The 18,441-nt window shown below is 66.9% G+C and overlaps 1 protein-coding gene across 1 annotated transcript; it reads right to left on the reverse strand.

Moving 5' to 3' along the window:
- Positions 1 to 629: 629 nt before the first annotated feature.
- PRRT3 (proline rich transmembrane protein 3) lies at positions 630 to 18,032 on the reverse strand. Its single transcript, XM_084635106.1, has 4 exons — positions 17,998 to 18,032; positions 11,507 to 13,095; positions 11,102 to 11,233; positions 630 to 3,121 (listed from the first exon to the last, which is right to left on the reverse strand). Exons 2-4 carry the CDS (start codon positions 13,071 to 13,073, stop codon positions 1,215 to 1,217), a joined length of 3,606 nt encoding a protein of 1,201 aa, XP_084491232.1. The 5' UTR covers positions 13,074 to 13,095; positions 17,998 to 18,032; the 3' UTR covers positions 630 to 1,214.
- Positions 18,033 to 18,441: the final 409 nt, after the last annotated feature.

Consider the following 18,441-nt stretch of genomic DNA (forward strand, 5'->3'; position numbering starts at 1 on the left):
GGGGGGGGCTTGTGTGCAGCCAGGGCCCCCATGTGTCTGGGAGCTCCTGGGGATGGATTATGCACTAGCCTGGCCAGCTGAGGGTTCAAGCCCTGTGTGTGCTGGGTCCAGGTGACAGAAGAGCCATGGGGCCCCGGGCAACTGCCCCCCACCAGCTTCAGGGCAGCAGGGGATGCCCCAGTACCAGACGCCCCACCATGGCCCCAGGCCTGGAGACGCTCGCTCCCTGCTGCGCCCTGGGGCAAACGGCTTGTGCGGCAGTTGGAATGGGGGCTTGGGCTTGGGGGGGGGGGATCACAAGCCAGGCCTCAGGGCACCCTGGCTTGGGCCATAGTGCAGGGCCTTTCCTTCAGCTCTCCAGGCAGTGGCAGGGCTTGTCCTCCCCCCCCACAACCCCACGGCCCATTGCAGGTTACGGCCCATGGGGACGCCCCTGCCCCAAGGCGTTTGGCCCCTGTCCCTGGGGTGGGGCACAGGCTACCCCTAGCCCGGACCGCTGGCCCTGCTCCTGGGAAGAATCGCTCCAGCACTGCCGGGGGCCTGTGAGGATGTTTATTTCTTTCTTTGGCACAAACAGACCCACAGCAACAGCCCCCTCCCCCCCGCAGTGGTCAGACCCCCCCCCCCCTTTGGCATGCACCGAGAGGGCCAGCTGGGGGCTGCCTCCTTAGGGTCAGGGCTGGTGGCTCCTGCTGCAGTGCTGGTCCATGGGGCAGCCTCACCCTGGAGCCGCTCCCTAGGGTCTGGCCTAGCGGGGGCTCAGCCAAGGGGGACCCATGGGCACAGCAGGGCTAAGGCCACCTGTCCCCCTCATGCTGCAGCAGCCCTGGTGTGATGCTCCTCCGGGCCTGCTGGGCGGGAGGCTCCTCCCTGGCCTTGGCCCAGGCCCTCGCTCAGCCAGAGCCAGGGCTGCCCCCGGGCCTGGCTCTGCATCGTGCGCTGGCAAAGCACGTCCTGCTCCCGCTGAGTTGGTTCGTCCTGGGCTAGCCCAGCTCCCCCGTGCAGCCTGGACCAAGGTGCAAAACCTGAGCTGGGAAACTAGAGCTCCTCCTTTTCTTTTTGTAAAAATCACTGACGGGCTGGGGGGTTGGCACTAGGCAGGGCAGGGCCATGCGGGGGCCTGCCTGTCGTGGGCTCCCCCTGGCATTGCTCCCTGGCAGGGCTCCAGCCGCAGTCCGAGGCGCTGTGCTGAGGGGCTGCCCTGGCCCGGCCCCTCACAGCTCAATGGTGTCACTCGACAGACTGCGGGAATCCACCTGCTTGCTGAGCGCCAGGAACCTCTCCCTGGCTTCGCACTCAGAGTCTCCGGCCCCGCCTGGGGTGCCGGGCCCAGGGGCCTCCTCGGGGAGCAGCAGGGCCCGGCTGGGCGTCTCCTCCCGGGGCAAGCTCTCCAGCGAGGAGAGGCCATGCCGCCAGGGGTTCCAGCTGATCTTCAGGGAGCCCCCGGAGAAGCTGTCGAGGGAGCTGCCCGAGATGGCGCCCTCGGTGGGGGGCTTGCTGGGCGGGCCCTGGCTCGGGGGCAGGCTGGCGCTCTGGGAGGGCAGGTCGCTGAGCGAGCTGCGGCGTGGCCAGGCCTCGGCGGGCAGCCGGGGCTCGGCCAGGGGCGTCAGGGCAGAGCCGCTGCGCAGCGAGGAGCAGGAGTCCCGGCGTGCCAGGCGCCCGGGGCCCTGCAGGCTGGCGCGCAGGAAGACGCTGTCGCGCACCAGGTGCTCCTTGAAGAGGGCCTCGTCGATGCTGCGGCTCAGGCTGATGGGCGAGGGCGGGCGGAATTCCAGCGCCCCCAGGGACAGGGCCGACGCCCTCTCGGAGCAGGCGTGCCCCCCGTGCGCGGCGCCGAGGCCGGGCCGGCACAGCGAGGAGGGGGAGCCCCCAGCCGAGCAGGCCCCCGCCGCCCCAGCCTCGTTGCTGTCCTTCAGCGCCCGCAGGGGCACCTGCTCGGGCGGGCTGCGGATCAGGCTCTCGCGGATGTCGCCGTTGGCCGCCCGCCCCTGCGCGCTGCTGGCCCAGTGGCAGCCGTCGTCGGGGCACTCGGGCGCCCCGGCCTGGCGGTGGGGGCAGAAGTAGCGGCCGAGCTTGGCCCAGCAGGCGTGGTCCGCGGAGCCGCGGCGCTGGCAGAAGGGGTGCGAGGCCGCGCGGCACAGGGCAAAGGCCAGCAGCAGCTCGCAGGTCCGGAACCAGGACTGCACGAACCACCAGGGCCAGGAGAACTCCCCCGGCGGGCCCAGCACCCCCCCCAGCCACAGGGCCCCGTAGGCCTGGAACCCGCAGCACAGCAGCCCCAGAGCGCTGCACCCCAGCAGCACCCGCGGGCAGGGGCCTAGCCCCTGGAGGGCTCCACCCTGCCCAGGCAGCTCCTGGGGGCCCTCGCAGCCACGCGACACCCGCGGGGCCGCGGCCGGCCGGTGGGGCCGCAGCCGCCAAGACGCAGCCAGGCTGGCCAGCAGGAGGGCGGTGCCGAGGGCGCAGGAGAACAGGTGCAGCCCCATGCCCAGGGCGGGGCTCAGCAGGGGCGAGAGCAGGTCGGCGCCCAGCAGCCCGGCGCTCTGGAGCACGGCCAGCGGGGCCAGCAGGGGCAGGCTCTGCCGGGGGGGCAGCAGCAGGGCGAAGGCGCCGAGCAGCAGCGGGAAGGGTGCATGGTAGAGCAGCCGCACGGCCGGGGCGGGCAGCCGGGCCCTGGCGCCGTAGGGGTCGGCGAGGAGGAAGGTGGCGCGGAGCAGGCCGACGGCCAGCAGCAGGGCGTTGGCCCCCAGGGTGTAGGGCAGCTGGGGCGGGCCCAGGACGGGCGAGACGACGAGGCTGGCCAGGCAGGCCAGGCTGAGCAGCAGGAAGAGGGAGCCAGTGCCATAGAGGTGCAGCTCCCAGGCGAAGCCGAGCGTGTGCTGCAGGTCGGCCCAGCGCAGCAGCGTCTGGTTGCGCGGCAGGAGGCTGCAGGCCCCGCTGGCCTGGGGACAGGGCGGGCTGGAGGCAGGCGCTAGGCTGGGTCCAGGCTCGGGCGGAGGGGGGCGCTGGAGAGCTCGCTGGGTGGTGACTCTGATCAGGCCCCGCCGGGGAGTGGCTGGGGGCTGGGGTGAGGTGGGCACAGGGGCCGTGGTGCTGCCATGGCCAGGAGGTCGGGTCCCATCTGCAAACAGCAAGGAGCACATCGTCAGCGGGCCTGCGTGTGCCACCTCCCTGCAGAACGTCCCACAGCTGGGCTCCTCCCCACTAGCCCTCTCCCGGCCGAGGGGCCCCTGGACCCTTTACCCCACCCCACCCCCGGGTCTCCGTGCCCGTTCTACACGGCTCTGCCAGCGGATACAGGAGCAGGCCAGGGCTCGCTGCATCCAAGCCCCATTCCTTGCATCCACATTGCCATAGCAACTTGCATCCTGCAGCAGCTTCCAATCAGCTGGTGCCGGGGTTCCCCATCCAGCAGCCTGAACCCCTCACCCTGTCCCCTGTGGGCTGCCTGCTATGGCCCTTCAGCCCTCCCACTGGGGCTGGGCACCAGCAGGAGCAGCAATGGGCATGGGGCTGCAGTGGGAGATACCTGAGTGCTGGGGCGGGGGGCAGCCCCTGCCCTGGCACAGACCAGCTGCTGACCCATTTAAAGGCCCCAAACCCCAGCAGCCTGCCTCCATCTGTTCAAGGCCCACCATCACCTTGTTGCACCCCAGCACGGGAATGCAGATGGAGGGGCGCTGGCAGGGAGTAGAGACCCCAGGGCTGGGCTAGCAGGGGCTGTGGGTCGGGAGTGAGGGGCATCAGCAGATGTGTGACACTAAGGGGGGACATGCGGGGTCAAGTGCCCCCCCAGATTGGCCTGCTGGGGGCAGAGAGGGAGAGGGGCTCTGTCCTTCTCTCCCTGCCGAGTTCAGCCCCAGGTGCCCTTGGGCCAGTCGCCCGCTGCCCATGGATGCGACAGGATGTCCCTGCTCCCAGCAGGGCCGAGCCCACCACCAGCAGGGATCCCAGCTCCGCTCCCCCACCAGCTCCCTGCGGGCTTTGGGCCAAGCCCTGTCTCGCATTGGGGGGAATCCTCTGGGGCTGGACCATTCACGTCCCGTCCCCCCACCCCCATCCCGGCCTCTGGGCATGCAGCCCAAGTGCCAGACCCCCGCACTGCACCCATGCTCTGCGCGAGGCGGGGCCTGCAGGGGCCTCAGGGCCCTGCTCCCTGGCTCTGGCCCAGGTCCTGGCGCTGCCAGCTCCCACTCAGCAGAGCTGGCTCCAACCCAGCCTGTCCCCAGCCCTGCCTCGCATTTGCTTCCACCTGCTTCTGTTCCCAGCACCTGGCCAAGGCCTGGTCCTGCCCCCACAGGGCTCTTGCAGGCAGCCCTGATGCAGGGCACCTCCCGCCCGTGGATCTTGGGGGCAGCAGGAAAGGGCTGCTCCCATCACAGAGATGGGAGAACTGGGTCCAGGGCCAGGCATGCAGAGAGTGCTGGGCCAGGCCTGCACTCAGGGCCACCCCCCAGGAACGGTAGGGGCTGCAGGCCCCAGGAACGAAGGTTTGTCCCAGGCAGGATCAGGGTCCATGGGAAGCCCAACCAGATGGGGGCTGGGCGCGCAGGCAGGAGCCAGTGCTGATCCCCGTGGGGGGGAGGGGATTAGGCGCCATCACTGGTCACAGCCCTGGTGGAAGTTGTCACTGAGCCCCAGCCAGATATAGCCGCTCCCTGCCCCCCCCCAATCCCATTAGGGACCAGCCTGGTGCCTCTGACGGCGTCAGTGCCCCCTGTGACCCCCAGGCTCCAGCCATGCTGTGGCCTAACTGCCCGTGGGGGGAGCACCCAGACTGCCTGGCTGGGGGCCAAAGCCCAGCCGGCCCTACAGCTCCTGTCTGGGCCAGGCCTCTGACGAGCCCCTCTGCTCTGCCGTGTTCAGGCTGCCAGGGTGTGAGGATGTGACTCAGCAGGGAGGGGGGAGTGTTGACCTGGGAATGGGCCCTGGGGAGGGGAGACCTGAGAGCCTGTCACCTGAGCCAGGAGGGGGCTGGGGGGGGTGGGGTAACACCTCTGCACAGGAATGTGAACAGAGGCTGCAGCAGGGAACCTGCTGGGTGGGTTTAGTTTTCAGTTTGGGGCTGGGGAGAGGAACACAGGGAACCCCAGGGCTGGGGTCTAAGCTCCCTGCTCCCCCAGAAGGACGTGACTGAGGGGTCCTGGTTGTACCCACAAGCTCTGTTGTGGACTGTGTTTCTGTTGTCCAATAAACCTTCTGTTTTACTGGCTGGCTGAGAGTCTCAGTGAATCCCAGGAAGACGGGTGCAGGGCCTGGACTCTCCCACACTCCGTGACAACTGGTGTTAGCGGTGGGATCTACTGCACCCCGTGAACGGCGCTTCCTGCAGTAAGTGACTGGGGAGCAGTAAAACGAAGGGGGATTGACGGGGACCAGGCGTGCTGAAGATTCAGAGAGAGACGGTTTCAGGGGGCGGTTAACCCCTGGGAGTGTGTGACCAGAGAGAAGGACTTTTGCAGTAACAGGGTCCCCCGGGGGATTGTAGCGAGCGGACCCAGGGGCGGAGGAGTCTGCCGCTCGACCCTGGCAAAGAAGTGGTGACCTCAAGAAGGGCTGGCACACGAGGGGTTTTTCCTGGAAACCATGGGAAGCTGCCCGGCCTGCGAGTGGCCAGCAGGGAGATGTACGCTAAACGCCTGAAGAGCGACCTGGTGGAGCTGTGCAGGCAGAGGGGGCTGCGCATCGGGAGGTCCACCAAGGAACAGCTGATTGCCCAGTTGGAGGAGAGGGATTGCTTGGATGACCCGATCCCTGTCCCGGAGGGAAGCTGCCCGGCAGACGCAGTGTGGGCCCTGGGGCCTGACCGGGCTGGGAGGGGTCAGACAGCTGCCGAGGACATCCCGAGACCCTTCCTACCTAGGCCTGGGGGAGGGGTTGGGGGAAGCCCGGCGAATACCGAGGGCACCCTGACCCCGGCACCCAGCAGGGGATCCTCCCAGCGGAGCTCCCCATCCCTGGAGCGGAGGCGGCTGGAATGGGAGAGGGAGATGAAAATGAGGGAGCTGGAGAATCATGAAAAACAACGTCAACATGAGGAGAAACAACGTCAACATGAGCAGGAGGAGAAGGAGAGGGAGCGTCAGGAGAAGGAGAGGGAACGTCAGGAGAAGGAGAAATAAAGACAGCATGAACTGGAGCTGGCCAGGCTGAGGAGCAGTGGGGCCCCGGCTGCGGTGAGTGAGGGGGGACCCAGGACGGCAAGGAACTTTGATAAGTGCTTCCTGGCCCAGCGAAGGAGGGGGAGGACATAGATAGCTTCCTGACGGCCTTTGAGAATGCCTGTGAGCTGCACAGGGTTGACCCTGCAGACAGGCTCCAGTTCCTCACCCCCTTACTGGACCCCAAAGCCGTGGAGGTGTACAGCCGGATGACAGGGCCGGAGGCAGGGGACTATGAACTGTTCAAACAGGCCCTGCTCCGCGAGTTTGGGCTGACCCCCGAGATGTACCGGAGAAGGTTCCGGAGTCAGCGTAAAACGCCTGAGGTCACCTACCTACAACTGGCCAACCGGATGCAGGGATATGCCCGCAAGTGGACAGCTGGGGCCCGAGCTAAAGAGGACCTGCTGGACCTAATCGTACTGGAGCGACTGTATGATCAGTGCCCGTCCGACCTGAGGCTGTGGTTGGGGGACAAAAAGCTCGAGAACCCCCAGCACGCAGGGCAGCTGGCCGACGAGTTTGTGAACAGTCGGTCAGGGGGTAGCCAGGAGGAGCCCCAAAAGAACAGGCCCCCCCGATGCAGAGAGAGAGTCACCAGGGGGCCTCCCAGCGGGGAAATAGGGAGAACCCCCTCCCAAGGGGAACGCCTGGCGTCGGGCCCCTCCGACCTGCTCGAGGGGACCAACGTGACCTGAGCTGCTATCACTGTGGCCAGAGAGGCCACATATGGTCCCAATGCCCCGGGCTCAGGGACAGACTGAGCAGACCCAACCTACCCAGGGTTAACTGGGTAGGGACCCAGCTGGACGAGGGGCAGACGACCCAGAAAAGGGGGGCTGCCAGTTTACCACCTGCTCAGGAGGGAAGAGTACCCCTGACCAGCTCCGCCAGAGGGCTGGAGGCTCTGGACTCAGGGTGCTCAGTTTACAGGGTGGGCGCGGGGCTGTCCCTCCGGAGAGAGTGCCTTGTTCCCCTGGAGGTGGATGGGAGGAAGGTCAATGGATACTGGGATACGGGCATGGAGGTGACGCTGGCCCGGCCTGAGGTGGTGGCCCCAGATCGGGTGGTGCCCAACACCTACCTGACCCTGACAGGGGTGGGCGGGACCCCATTTAAGGTGCCCGTGGCAAGGGTACACCTGAAATGGGGGGCCAAGGAGGGCCCCAAGGATGTGGGGGTACACCACCATTTGCCCACTGAGGTTTTGATGGGGGGAGACCTAGAGGACTGGCCAAGCAACCCCCAGACCGCCCTGGTTCTGACCCGTAGCCAGAGCCGGTGAGGGGCACTGTGCCCTGACCGTGGGGAGGGTACCACACCGGAGGCGCAGGACCCTACCCTGGTGGGGAGGGAGCGCCGAGGGGCACGGCTCAGAGAGGCTGAGGCCTCAGACCTGGCCAGCGAGAGGGAACCGGGCCCCGTCCCTGCCCCAGCCGCTGAGTTCCAGGCCGAGTTGAGGAAAGATCCCTCCTTGCGGAAGCTCAGGGACCTGGCCGACCTCAGTGTGGGACGGACCATGAGGAGAGGCTGCCAGGAGAGGTTCCTGTGGGAGAAGGGGTTCCTGTACCGAGAATGGGCTCCCCCAGGGGAAGTAGAGTCCTGTGGGATCAGGAGGCAGCTGGTGGTCCCCCAGAAGTATCGCCGCAGGCTCCTGTACCTGGCCCATGACATCCCCCTCGCAGGGCACCAGGGAATCCGGCGCACCCGGCAGAGGTTGCTACAGAACTTTTACTGGCCCGGGGTCTTTACCACGGTCCGGCAGTATTGCCGATCCTGTGACCCCTGTCAGAGGGTGGGGAAGGCCCGGGACAAGGGGAAAGCGGCTTTGAGACCTTTGCCCATCATAGAGGAGCCTTTCCAGAAGGTGGCCATGGACATCGTGGGGCCTCTCAGCAAGACGACCCGATCGGGGAAGAAATACATTCTGGTGGTGGTAGATTTTGCCACCCGCTACCCCGAGGCAGTGCCCTTAGCTTCCATTGAAGCCGACACCGTGGCCGATGCGCTCCTGACCATTTTCAGCCGAGTGGGGCTCCCCAAGGAAGTCTTGACAGACCAAGGCTCCAACTTCATGTCGGCCCTGCTCTGGTGCTTGTGGGAGAAATGTGGGGTCCGGCACGACTGGGCCTCAGCTTATCACCCCCAGTCCAATGGGCTGGTGGAGAGGTTTAACGGGACGCTAAAGATGATGCTGAAAACCTTTATGAACCAGCACCCGCAGGATTGGGACAAGTACTTACCGCACCTGCTGTTCGCGTACAGGGAGGTGCCCCAGGAGTCGACCGGATTTTCGCCTTTCGAACTGTTATATGGCAGGAGGGTGAGGGGCCCCCTGGACCTGATGAGAGACGAGTGGGAGGGGGAGGCCACTCCCGATGGAGAGTCAGTGGTGGAGTATGTCCTGATCTTCCGAGAGAGACTGGCTGAACTCATGGGCCTGGCCAGGGAGAATCTAGCCAGAGCCCAGAAGAAGCAGAAGGTCTGGTATGACCGCACGGCACGGGCCCGTGCCTACGCCACCGGGGATCCGGTGATGGTTCTCATCCCAGTGAGAAAGAACAAACTACAGGCCGCCTGGGAGGGCCCTTTCAGGGTCGTCAAGCAGCTCAATGAGGTAAACTATGTGGTGGAGCTGTCGAACCGGGCGCACCACCACCGGGTGTACCATGTGAATATGATGAAGCCATATTATGCCAGGGGGAATGTGGTGTTGGCCGTGTGTGGACAGTGGGAAGAGCAGGGAGACGACCCTTTAGTAGATCTATTCCCTGGGACCAGAGCTGGTTCCCCCCTGGAAACAATTCCCCTCTCGGATCAGCTAACCCCTGCCCAGCAAGCTGAGGTCAGGGGGGTGCTGCATCCATCCCGACAGCTGTTTTCCAACCAGCCTGGACGCACTAATCTGACTGTCCACCGTGTGCAGAGAGGGTCGCACCCGCCGATAAGATGCTCCCCCTTCCGAGTCACAGGGAAAACTGCTCAGGACTTGGAAAGAGAGGTCCGGGACATGCTGGCTTTGGGGATGATCCAGCCATCGGCCAGCCCTTGGGCCTCGCCGGTGGTGCTGGTCCCCAAAAAGGACGGGTCGGTCCGGTTCTGTGTGGACTATCAGAAGCTCAATGCCATCACTGTATGGGATGCCTACCCCATGCCCAGGCCGGACGAGCTCCTAGACAAGCTGGGAGGAGCTCGGTACCTTACCACCATGGACCTTACAAAGGGCTACTGGCAAGTGCCGCTGGATGCAGATGCACGACTGAAATCGGCCTTTATCACCCCTCTGGGGCTCTATGAGTTCCTGACCCTGCCTTTCGGCCTCAAGGGAGCGCCGGCCACCTTCCAGCGCCTAGTGGACCAGCTCCTGAGGGGGATGGAGAGTTTTGCCGTGGCGTATATTGATGACATCTGTGTCTTTAGCCAGACGTGGGAGGACCACGTGTCCCAGGTTAGACAAGTGCTGGACCGACTCCAGGGGGCTGGGTTGATTGTAAAAGCGGAGAAGTGCAAGGTGGGGATGGCGGAAGTATCTTACCTGGGCCATCGGGTGGGGAGCGGCCGCCTAAAGCCGGAACTAGCCAAGGTGGAGGTGATCAGAGACTGGCCCGCTCCCCACACCAAAAAGCAGGTCCAAGCCTTTATTGGGATGGCAGGATACTACCGAAGATTTGTGCCCCACTTTAGCGCCATAGCCACCCCCATCACGGAGCTATGCAAGAAGGGGAAGCCAGACAAGGTGGTCTGGACCGAGCAGTGCCAGGAGGCTTTCCGGGCGCTGAAGAAGGCTGTGGTCAGTGGCCCAGTTCTGGCAAACCCAGACTTTGACAAGCCCTTTGTGGTGTTCACCGACGCCTCCGACACGGGACTGGGGGCGGTGTTAATGCAGGAGGATGAAAAGGGGGAGAGACACCCCATCGTGTACCTGAGCAAGAAGTTGCTACCCCGGGAGCAACACTACGTGGCCATCGAGAAGGAGTGCCTGGCCATGGTGTGGGCCCTCAAGAAACTAGAGCCCTATCTCTTCGGGCGACACTTCACCGTCTACACCGACCACTCTCCCCTGACCTGGCTGCACCAGATGAAAGGAGCCAACGCCAAACTCCTGAGATGGAGCCTGCTCCTGCAGGATTACAACATGGACGTGGTCCACGTGAAGGGAAGTGCCAACCTGATAGCGGATGCGCTGTCCCGGAGAGGGGGCCCCGAACTTCCCCAGGTCACTGGTCAGCGTGACCCCACTCAGTTCAGTCTCGAAGGGGGGAGAGATGTGACGATGTGACTCAGCAGGGAGAGGGGAGTGTTGACCTGGGAATGTGCCCTGGGGATGGGAGACCTGAGAGCCTGTCACCTGAGCCGGGAGGGGGAGGGGGAGGTGACACCTCTGCCCAGGAATGTGGACGGAGGCTGCAGCAGGGAACCTGCCGGGTGGGTTTAGTTTTCAGTTTGGGGCTGGGTGGAGGAACACAGGGAACCCCAGGGCTGGGGTCTAAGCTCCCTGCTCCCCCAGAAGGACTTGAGGGGTCCTGGTTGTACCCACAAGCTCTGTTGGGGGCTGTGTTCCTGTTGTCCAATAAACCTTCTGTTTTACTGGCTGGCTGAGAGTCTCAGTGAATCCCAGGAAGAGGGGTGCAGGGCCTGGACTCCCCCCACTCCGTGACACAGGGCTTGCCCCGCCCCACCCCAGAGGTGCCAGGTGGGGAGCACCTAGACATTCCCACGGGCACCTTGCAAGGCAGGTCCCAGCAGCCCCCCACAGGAGCGCCTCTAAACTTGGCACTCAGTCTCCACAGGGCTGGGTAGGATTGGGCCGGCTGGGACCCACTGGGACCATCTCTGAGCCCCCAGTGCCCAGGCCCTGCCAGGGGCACCCCTGGGCCCAGCTGCCCATGGGGGTGGGAGAAAAGGGCTGGCTGAGTCACAGGGGCGGGATCCCCCATCACCTGAGTGCGTGGTCCCCGGAGGCAGCGGGCTGGGGGCAGAGGTGGCCGTGGAGGTGTTGTTCACGGGGGCCCTTGGGTCCACAGCTCCCCGGACTCGCTGCGGGGCCCCAATCTCCTCCTCTGCTGCAGCCCCTGAAACAGAACCAAGGGCCTGGGGGCCTCAGGTGGCTGCAGCTGCTGCCCCCGGGGCCGTGCAGACACAGCCTCGCTCACCCACGGCAATGGGGCGGGAGAGCAGAAGGGGCGTCCCGGTGCCTTTGGCAAAGGGCAAGGCCCCCGGCCAGGGGGTGACAGAAGGCTTGTGGGAACATGGGGAGGTACCCGTGGCTCCAAAGGAGGGATGAGAGGGGACCCCTGGGAGCAGCCCCCACCAGCCACAGGGAGCCCAGGGCTGGTCACACATACCTGGGCGAGGAGACGTTGGGGCGGGCGACGTTTCCAGGCTGGTGTAGAGGGCGGGCCTGGTGCGGGGGTGCTCCAGTCCCTGTTCTGCACCAGGAGCAGCTTTCCCGGGGAGGTGCGGTGCCTGGGTTGTGGATCCGGGCAGTGCCCACCGAGTGCTTCTCTGATGAGCCGAGAGCCCCTCTGTCCAGGCCGGGGCTCTGGTTTCCAGCATGGCCCCCTCTGCCCAGGCTGGGGTGAGCCTCCAGGCGGGGCTCCCTTGTGCCGGGGGAGCCGGCTCTGTCAGGCGGCTGTGCACTGGAGCCAGGCCTGGCGGGAGCTCCCAGGCCCTGTCCCCAAGCTCCAGTTGGCCAGCGCTGAGCACAGCAGGAGCAAGACCAGGCCACCTACCGGCCACGGAGCCCCCTGCTCCAGCCATCTGCTGCAGCTGGGAGGTAGCAGCGGGCATGGCAGCCAGGCTGGCTCCAGGGACCCACCGTCCCTCTGGCTGAGGCTGGCCGTCCCTGCCGGTGGGGTGCGGGGGCAGCCCCTGGGCATCGCCCCAGGGAGGGAGGGTGCTGCCCCTGCGCTGAGAGTGGGAGTAACCCTGCGTGTAGGAAGCCTGGCCCTTTCCCCAGGCATGCTCCAGCGGTTCCCAGGGCTCCCGGGGGACATTGGCCCTAGGCACAGGCTGCCCCTTCCCTGGAGCCCAGCTCACAGGCCAGCCCTCCTGACCCGCTCCCCCAGGGCCCGCATCTGCCACCTGCCGCCACTTGGCACTGATGGCTCCTGCCATGGAGCCCGGCCTGGCCGCCAAGGCGACGGTGGACACCATTGGCCTGGGTGTGCCCGGACTGTCCTGCCCAGCAGGGCCTGGGCCGCTCCCTGCCCCGGGAGGACTGGCTGGGCTGGGCGAAGCTGGATGCTGGCTCCTGGGCTCCGAGCCTGAGGGCAGTTCTCTGCTCTCGAAAGCCAAGGCTCCCGGGCTGCCTCCGGTTCTCAGAGCCCAACCAGGGGACAGCAGAGCCCCGGAGCCAGGTGCGGGTGTGAGGGGCCAGCTCCCCGAGCCAAGCTCAGTGTGTCCCTGGAACGCGGCAGTGGCTGGGCCAGGGCCCCCGGCCCCCTCAGTGCCAGCAGGTCCCAGAGCCGGGGGTACCTCCAGCATCTGCCAAGAGTCCTCAGCCCCCAGGAGCAGGGGCCACGCAGGGGGTGGGAGAACAGAGCTTTCTGCTGGGGCAGGGGGGGTGCCCGAGTTGTGGCTGGTGGCTGCAGAGTGGCCAGGGCTGGAGCCTTGCGACAGCTCATCGTCCAGCTCCCCAGCCCCACTGAAGACCAAGCTCCCCCTAGGGGCAGCCAGTGCCAATGGGGAGAGGGCTGGCAGAGCCTGGTGGGTCCAGAGAGCCTCTTGGGAGGGGCTGCCCAGAAGGGGCCACCCAGCCAGCTCCTGTGCCCAGCCGGGGCCCAGGGAGGCTCCTGCAGCCTGCGGCCTGGTGCGGCGCTCGCTGCTGAACGGCTGGGGCAGGGGCGAGACTGGGAGCAGTGCCGGCACCAGGAGCAGGCTCCAGGCGAGGAGGTGCGCTGCAGCCGCCATGGCAAACTCCTCGCTCTTCACTCTGCAAGGGAAAGCGAAAGGCAGCCTCAGGGCGAGCCGGCCGCGACAGAGCAGCCAGCCCAGGCAGCCCTCCGCCCTCGGGCACGGGTCGGGCCTTGCAGCCAGCGTGGGGGTGTCTGCAACGGAGGCAGAGCCAGGAGCCGTGCACACATGCAGGAGCACCCCCAGGTTGCATGTGCCCCCAACATGGGCTCTTCTGGATGCTGCGAGGACCCCAGCTGCTGGATTGCCTGCCAAAGCTCCGGGCCCCAGCCTCCCCAGGCAGCCTCTTGCGAAGGAGGTCTGCCCACGGCCCCCAAGAAGGGGATGCTCAGGCCTGTTGTTCCTTCCCCAAGGTTCCCCTCCCCACCGGAGGAACCCTGTTAGCAGCCCCTACTGCAGGGCTGGGCTCAAGGCCCCAGCTCCCACTGCAGTCCCCACAGCACCCACTGCTGCAGAGCCGGCACGCGCAGGTGGGGGCCGTGGGACCACTAGGGGAGGGGATCAGCCCTCCTGGGGGAGGGTCCCGCTGGGCACCATGCACAGCCACCACCCTGTTGTGCACTTCCCCGCAGCAGTGCCCTGCGCAGGCCCCCCCGCAGCCGGCTGGAAGAGACAGCTAGCCCTGGGGCCGCCACGCAGGGGCACGGGAGTTGCAGCTGGCCGCCTCGAGACGCCACAGCCCCTGGGCAGGGACGGGCCAGCCCGAGGCCCCGGGAGGGCAGGGACGGGCCAGCCCGAGGCCCCGGCCCCTCTCCCCAGACATCCCAGGGCCAAGTTCACCTTGGCAGCTTCCTCCAGCTCCAGCAGCAGCCCGGTGATGGGGATGCTCAGGCACAGCTAATGGAGCCCAGCACGCCTGATTGGAAACAGCTGTTAACCCTTCCCCGCCACAGGGCTAGCAGGCTGAGCACAGGCCTGGGGCCTCCTGAACTCCAGCCCCAGGCACCTCCTGCCCAGGGCCTGTGCCGGGCAGTGCAGGGCCTGGCCTGACATGGGCAGGGAGGGCGTCCCTAGCCTCTGTTTGCCAGGAGCTGGGAATGGGCGACAGTGGATGACACTGGATGATTCCCTGATCTGTTCACTCCCTCTGAGGCACCTGGCATTGGCCACTGTCGGGGGACAGGACACTGGGCTGGAGGGACCTTGCGTCTGACCAGGTCTGGCCTCTCTCATGGGTATCTTGGGGCAGTGCAGCGTCTGGGGGTGCCCGGGCAGGGGGGACCAGCACCATGGCTGAAGCACTGGGCACTGCTGACCCTGCCTCTGCCCTCGACCTCCTGTGGGGCCTGGGCTGCCCCCAAAGGGCCAGGGCTGAGCTCTGCCGTGGGATGAACACCCAGACCTGTTGCTGAATGACAGAGTCTCCAGCCAAGCCAGGCTCTTCTCCCCTGCCCTCTGACATGTCCTGGGCAGCGTGAGCCCCCATTGGAGTGATGGGTTCCCCCTCCCTGCCCCACACATCACCCACACCGGAGGTCCTGGCTGCCCCATGGCTGGGCGCAGAGTCCCTGCCCTGCAACATGGAGAGACACTGCCCTCACGCACGCACATGCCACGCCCCAGCTCCTGCTGCCCAGCTGCCGGGCAAGGCTGGCCAGGGATGCCCCACGCCCCTCCTCTCCCTGGCCTGTTTCCAGCTGGGCCCAGGCTGCCTCTGGTGGGCATGGCAGGTCTTAGGTCAGGCAAATGCTGCCATCAGCAGCTTGGCTTTGGTGCTACTGACCCCGTAGCCATGGAGCCCAGCCCAGCAGGGCCATTCGCCCCACATCTCAGAGCAAAAGGATAGGCAGCCAGCAAAGATGCGAAGAGAGCAGTGGCTGCCAGCTCGGACACCGGGGAATTCCCGCCTGGGATCCATAAGCAAGGCCCCAGCTTATGGCGGGGCTGGCCTGGAAGCTCTGAGGTGAGGTGTATAGCTAGTGAGTGCTTGTGCTGCCCTTCTTGGCTCCCCGCCTGGGGGTCCTGCACTGCACATCAGCCTCCAGCTGCAGCTGGGAGAAGGGCTGGTGTCATTCTGGGGCATTAGCTGGAGCGGGTCAGACACGGGAGGTGATTGTCCAGCTCTGCTTGGCACTGGCGAGGCCTCAGTGGGGGTTCGTGTCCAGGTCTGGGGGCCACACTGTAGGGCAGATGCAGACAAACTGGAGAGAATCCAGGGCAGAGCAACACAAATGATGAAAAGTTTAGAAAACCGCCCTGTGAGGAAAGGTTTAAAACCAGGACCTGTCAACCTGGAGAGATAAGGACTGAGGGGGACCGGAGAACAGTCTTCACGTCTGTTAAGGGCTGTTCTGAAGAGGCCGGGGATCAATTGTTCTCCATGTCCACGGAAGGCAGGACACGAAGTGATGGGCTCAATCTGCAGCCAGGGAGATCTCGGGTAGATATTCGGAAACCCTTTTTCCCTCTGAGGGGAGCTAAGCTCTGCAATAGGCTTCCAGGGGAGGCTGTGGGATCCCTGTCACTGGAGGGTTTTGAGCACGGGTTGGACAAACCCCTGCCAGGGATGGTCCGGGGTTACTTGGCGCTGCCCCAGTGTGGGGGCTGCACTTGACGACCTTTCCAGGTCCCTTCCAGCCCCACTTTTCTCTGACTCTCTTTTCTGCCTCTCTCCAGCTGCCCTGGGCCTGGTGTGCACCCAAGGCCCCAGCTGGCCAGAATGTGCCCAGGCAGGGCAGTGAGGGGCTGCTGGGCGGGTAGCGTGCAGGGTGTGCCCAGGCGTGCGGGGAGCACACCCAGGCATTAGCTCAGCGTTCACGAACAGCGTGGCTGGGCTGAGTCAGCACTGTGCTGTCCCCAGGGGCTAGGATGCTGTACGACCTCACCAGGAGAAGGTGCCAGACCCCCACATCCCCCCTCCCTGCCCCATAACCCCCCCATCCCCTCAGCCCCTGCATCTCCCATCCCTCCCCAGCGCAACTCCCACACCCCCCTTCCCGCCCCAGAACCCCTCCGTCCCTCCCCATGCAACTCCCACACCCCCCCCTTCCCGCCCCAGAACCCCCCCGTCCCTCCCCATGCAACTCCCACACCCCCCCTTCCCGCCCCAGAACCCCCCCGTCCCTCCCCATGCAACTCCCACACCCCCCCTTCCCGCCCCAGAACCGCCCCGTCCCTCCCCATGCAACTCCCACACCCCCCCTTCCCGCCCCAGAAGCCCCCCGTCCCTCCCCATGCAACTCCCACACACCCCCTTCCCGCCCCAGAAGCCCCCCGTCCCTCCCCATGCAACTCCCACACACCCCCTTCCCGCCCCAGAACCCCCCCTCCCTGCCCCATAACCCCCCCATCCCCTCAGCCCCTGCATCTCCCATCCCTCCCCAGCGCAACTCCCACACCCCCTTCCCGCCCCAGAACCCCCCCGTCCCTCCCCATGCAACTCCCACACCCCCCCTTCCCGCCCCAGAACCCCCCCGTCCCTCCCCATGCAACTCCCACACCCCCCTTCCCGCCCCAGAACCCCCCCGTCCCTCCCCATGCAACTCCCACACCCCCCCTTCCCGCCCCAGAACCCCCCCGTCCCTCCCCATGCAACTCCCACACCCCCCCTTCCCGCCCCAGAACCCCCCCGTCCCTCCCCATGCAACTCCCACACACCCCCTTCCCGCCCCAGAAACCCCCCTCCCTGCCCCATAACCCCCCCATCCCCTCAGCCCCTGCATCTCCCATCCCTCCCCAGTGCGACTCCCACGCCCCCCCTTCCCGCCCCAGAACCCCCCGTCCCTCCCCATGCAACTCCCACACCCCCACTTCCCGCCCCAGAACCCCCCCGTCCCTCCCCATGCAACTCCCACACCCCCCCTCCCTGCCCCATAACCCCCCCATCCCCTCAGCCCCTGCATCTCCCATCCCTCCCCAGTGCGACTCCCACGCCCCCCCTTCCCGCCCCAGAACCCCCCATCCCTCCCCATGCAACTCCCACACCCCCCCTTCCCGCCCCAGAACCCCCCCGTCCCTCCCCATGCAACTCCCACACCCCCCCTTCCCGCCCCAGAACCCCCCGTCCCTCCCCATGCAACTCCCACACCCCCCCTTCCCGCCCCAGAACCCCCCCGTCCCTCCCCATGCAACTCCCACACCCCCCCTTCCCGCCCCAGAACCCCCCCGTCCCTCCCCATGCAACTCCCACACCCCCCCTTCCCGCCCCAGAACCCCCCCGTCCCTCCCCATGCAACTCCCACACCCCCCCTTCCCGCCCCAGAACCCCCCCGTCCCTCCCCATGCAACTCCCACACACCCCCTTCCCGCCCCAGAAACCCCCCTCCCTGCCCCATAACCCCCCCATCCCCTCAGCCCCTGCATCTCCCATCCCTCCCCAGTGCGACTCCCACGCCCCCCCTTCCCGCCCCAGAACCCCCCGTCCCTCCCCATGCAACTCCCACACCCCCACTTCCCGCCCCAGAACCCCCCCGTCCCTCCCCATGCAACTCCCACACCCCCCCTCCCTGCCCCATAACCCCCCCATCCCCTCAGCCCCTGCATCTCCCATCCCTCCCCAGTGCGACTCCCACGCCCCCCCTTCCCGCCCCAGAACCCCCCATCCCTCCCCATGCAACTCCCACACCCCCCCTTCCCGCCCCAGAACCCCCGTCCCTCCCCATGCAACTCCCACGCCCCCCCTTCCCGCCCCAGAACCCCCCCGTCCCTCCCCATGCAACTCCCACACCCCCCCTTCCCGCCCCAGAACCCCCCGTCCCTCCCCAGTGCGACTCCCACACCCCCCCTCCCTGCCCCATAACCCCCCCATCCCCTGCATCTCCCATCCCTCCCCAGTGCGACTCCCACACCCCCCCTTCCCGCCCCAGAACCCTCCCCATGCAACTCCCACACCCCCCCTTCCCGCCCCAGAACCCCCCGTCCGCCCGGCGCGGCCCCCTCGGGGGGGGCAGCACAAAGCCCCCCCGGGGCCGCCTCCCCTCACCTGGGGCCTCCGCTCCTGCGGCTCCGCAGCGAGGCCCTGCCCCGCCCCGCCCCGCCCCGCCCATCACCGTGGCCCCGGGGCTCCCGGCTCCCGCCCCTCACCTGGCTCCGGCGCTGCGGGGGGACCCGGGCCGCTCCAGTCACGTGCCGCGGCACCAGCTGCTGCCGGGCCGGGCCCCCCCGCGCCGGGATTAGTCACGGGCCACGTGGGCTTCAACCTGCCCCGAGCCGGAGCCACGGGGGGAGAAACGAGGGGGGCTGAGGCATGTGGAGGGCCCCGGGGCAGTGGGCGGGAGTGAGGGGCACCGGCAGGGCTGGGGGGGGCAAGGCTGGGCTAGCAGGGGGCTGTGGGTCGGGAGTGAGGCAGGGCTGGGGGGCTGGGGGGCAAGGCTGGGCTAGCAGGGGACTGTGGGTCGGGAGTGAGGGGCACCGGCAGGGCTGGGGG

The sequence above is a fragment of the Lepidochelys olivacea genome (assembly GCF_965140295.1).
Source record: "Lepidochelys olivacea isolate rLepOli2 genome assembly, chromosome: 7".
NCBI lineage: Eukaryota > Metazoa > Chordata > Testudines > Cheloniidae > Lepidochelys > Lepidochelys olivacea.

Bases quoted from the DNA above. Each gene is read 5' to 3' on its own strand.
- PRRT3 (XM_084635106.1), bottom strand. From the start codon at position 13,073: ATGGCGGCTGCAGCGCACCTCCTCGCCTGGAGCCTGCTCCTGGTGCCG. The intron at 11,234-11,506 runs GTATGTGTGACC...GTTCTGTTTCAG, and splicing joins CCCAACGTCTCCTCGCCCAG to GGGCTGCAGCAGAGGAGGAG. The intron at 3,122-11,101 runs GTGATGGGGGAT...TGCTGTTTGCAG, and splicing joins TCCGGGGACCACGCACTCAG to ATGGGACCCGACCTCCTGGC.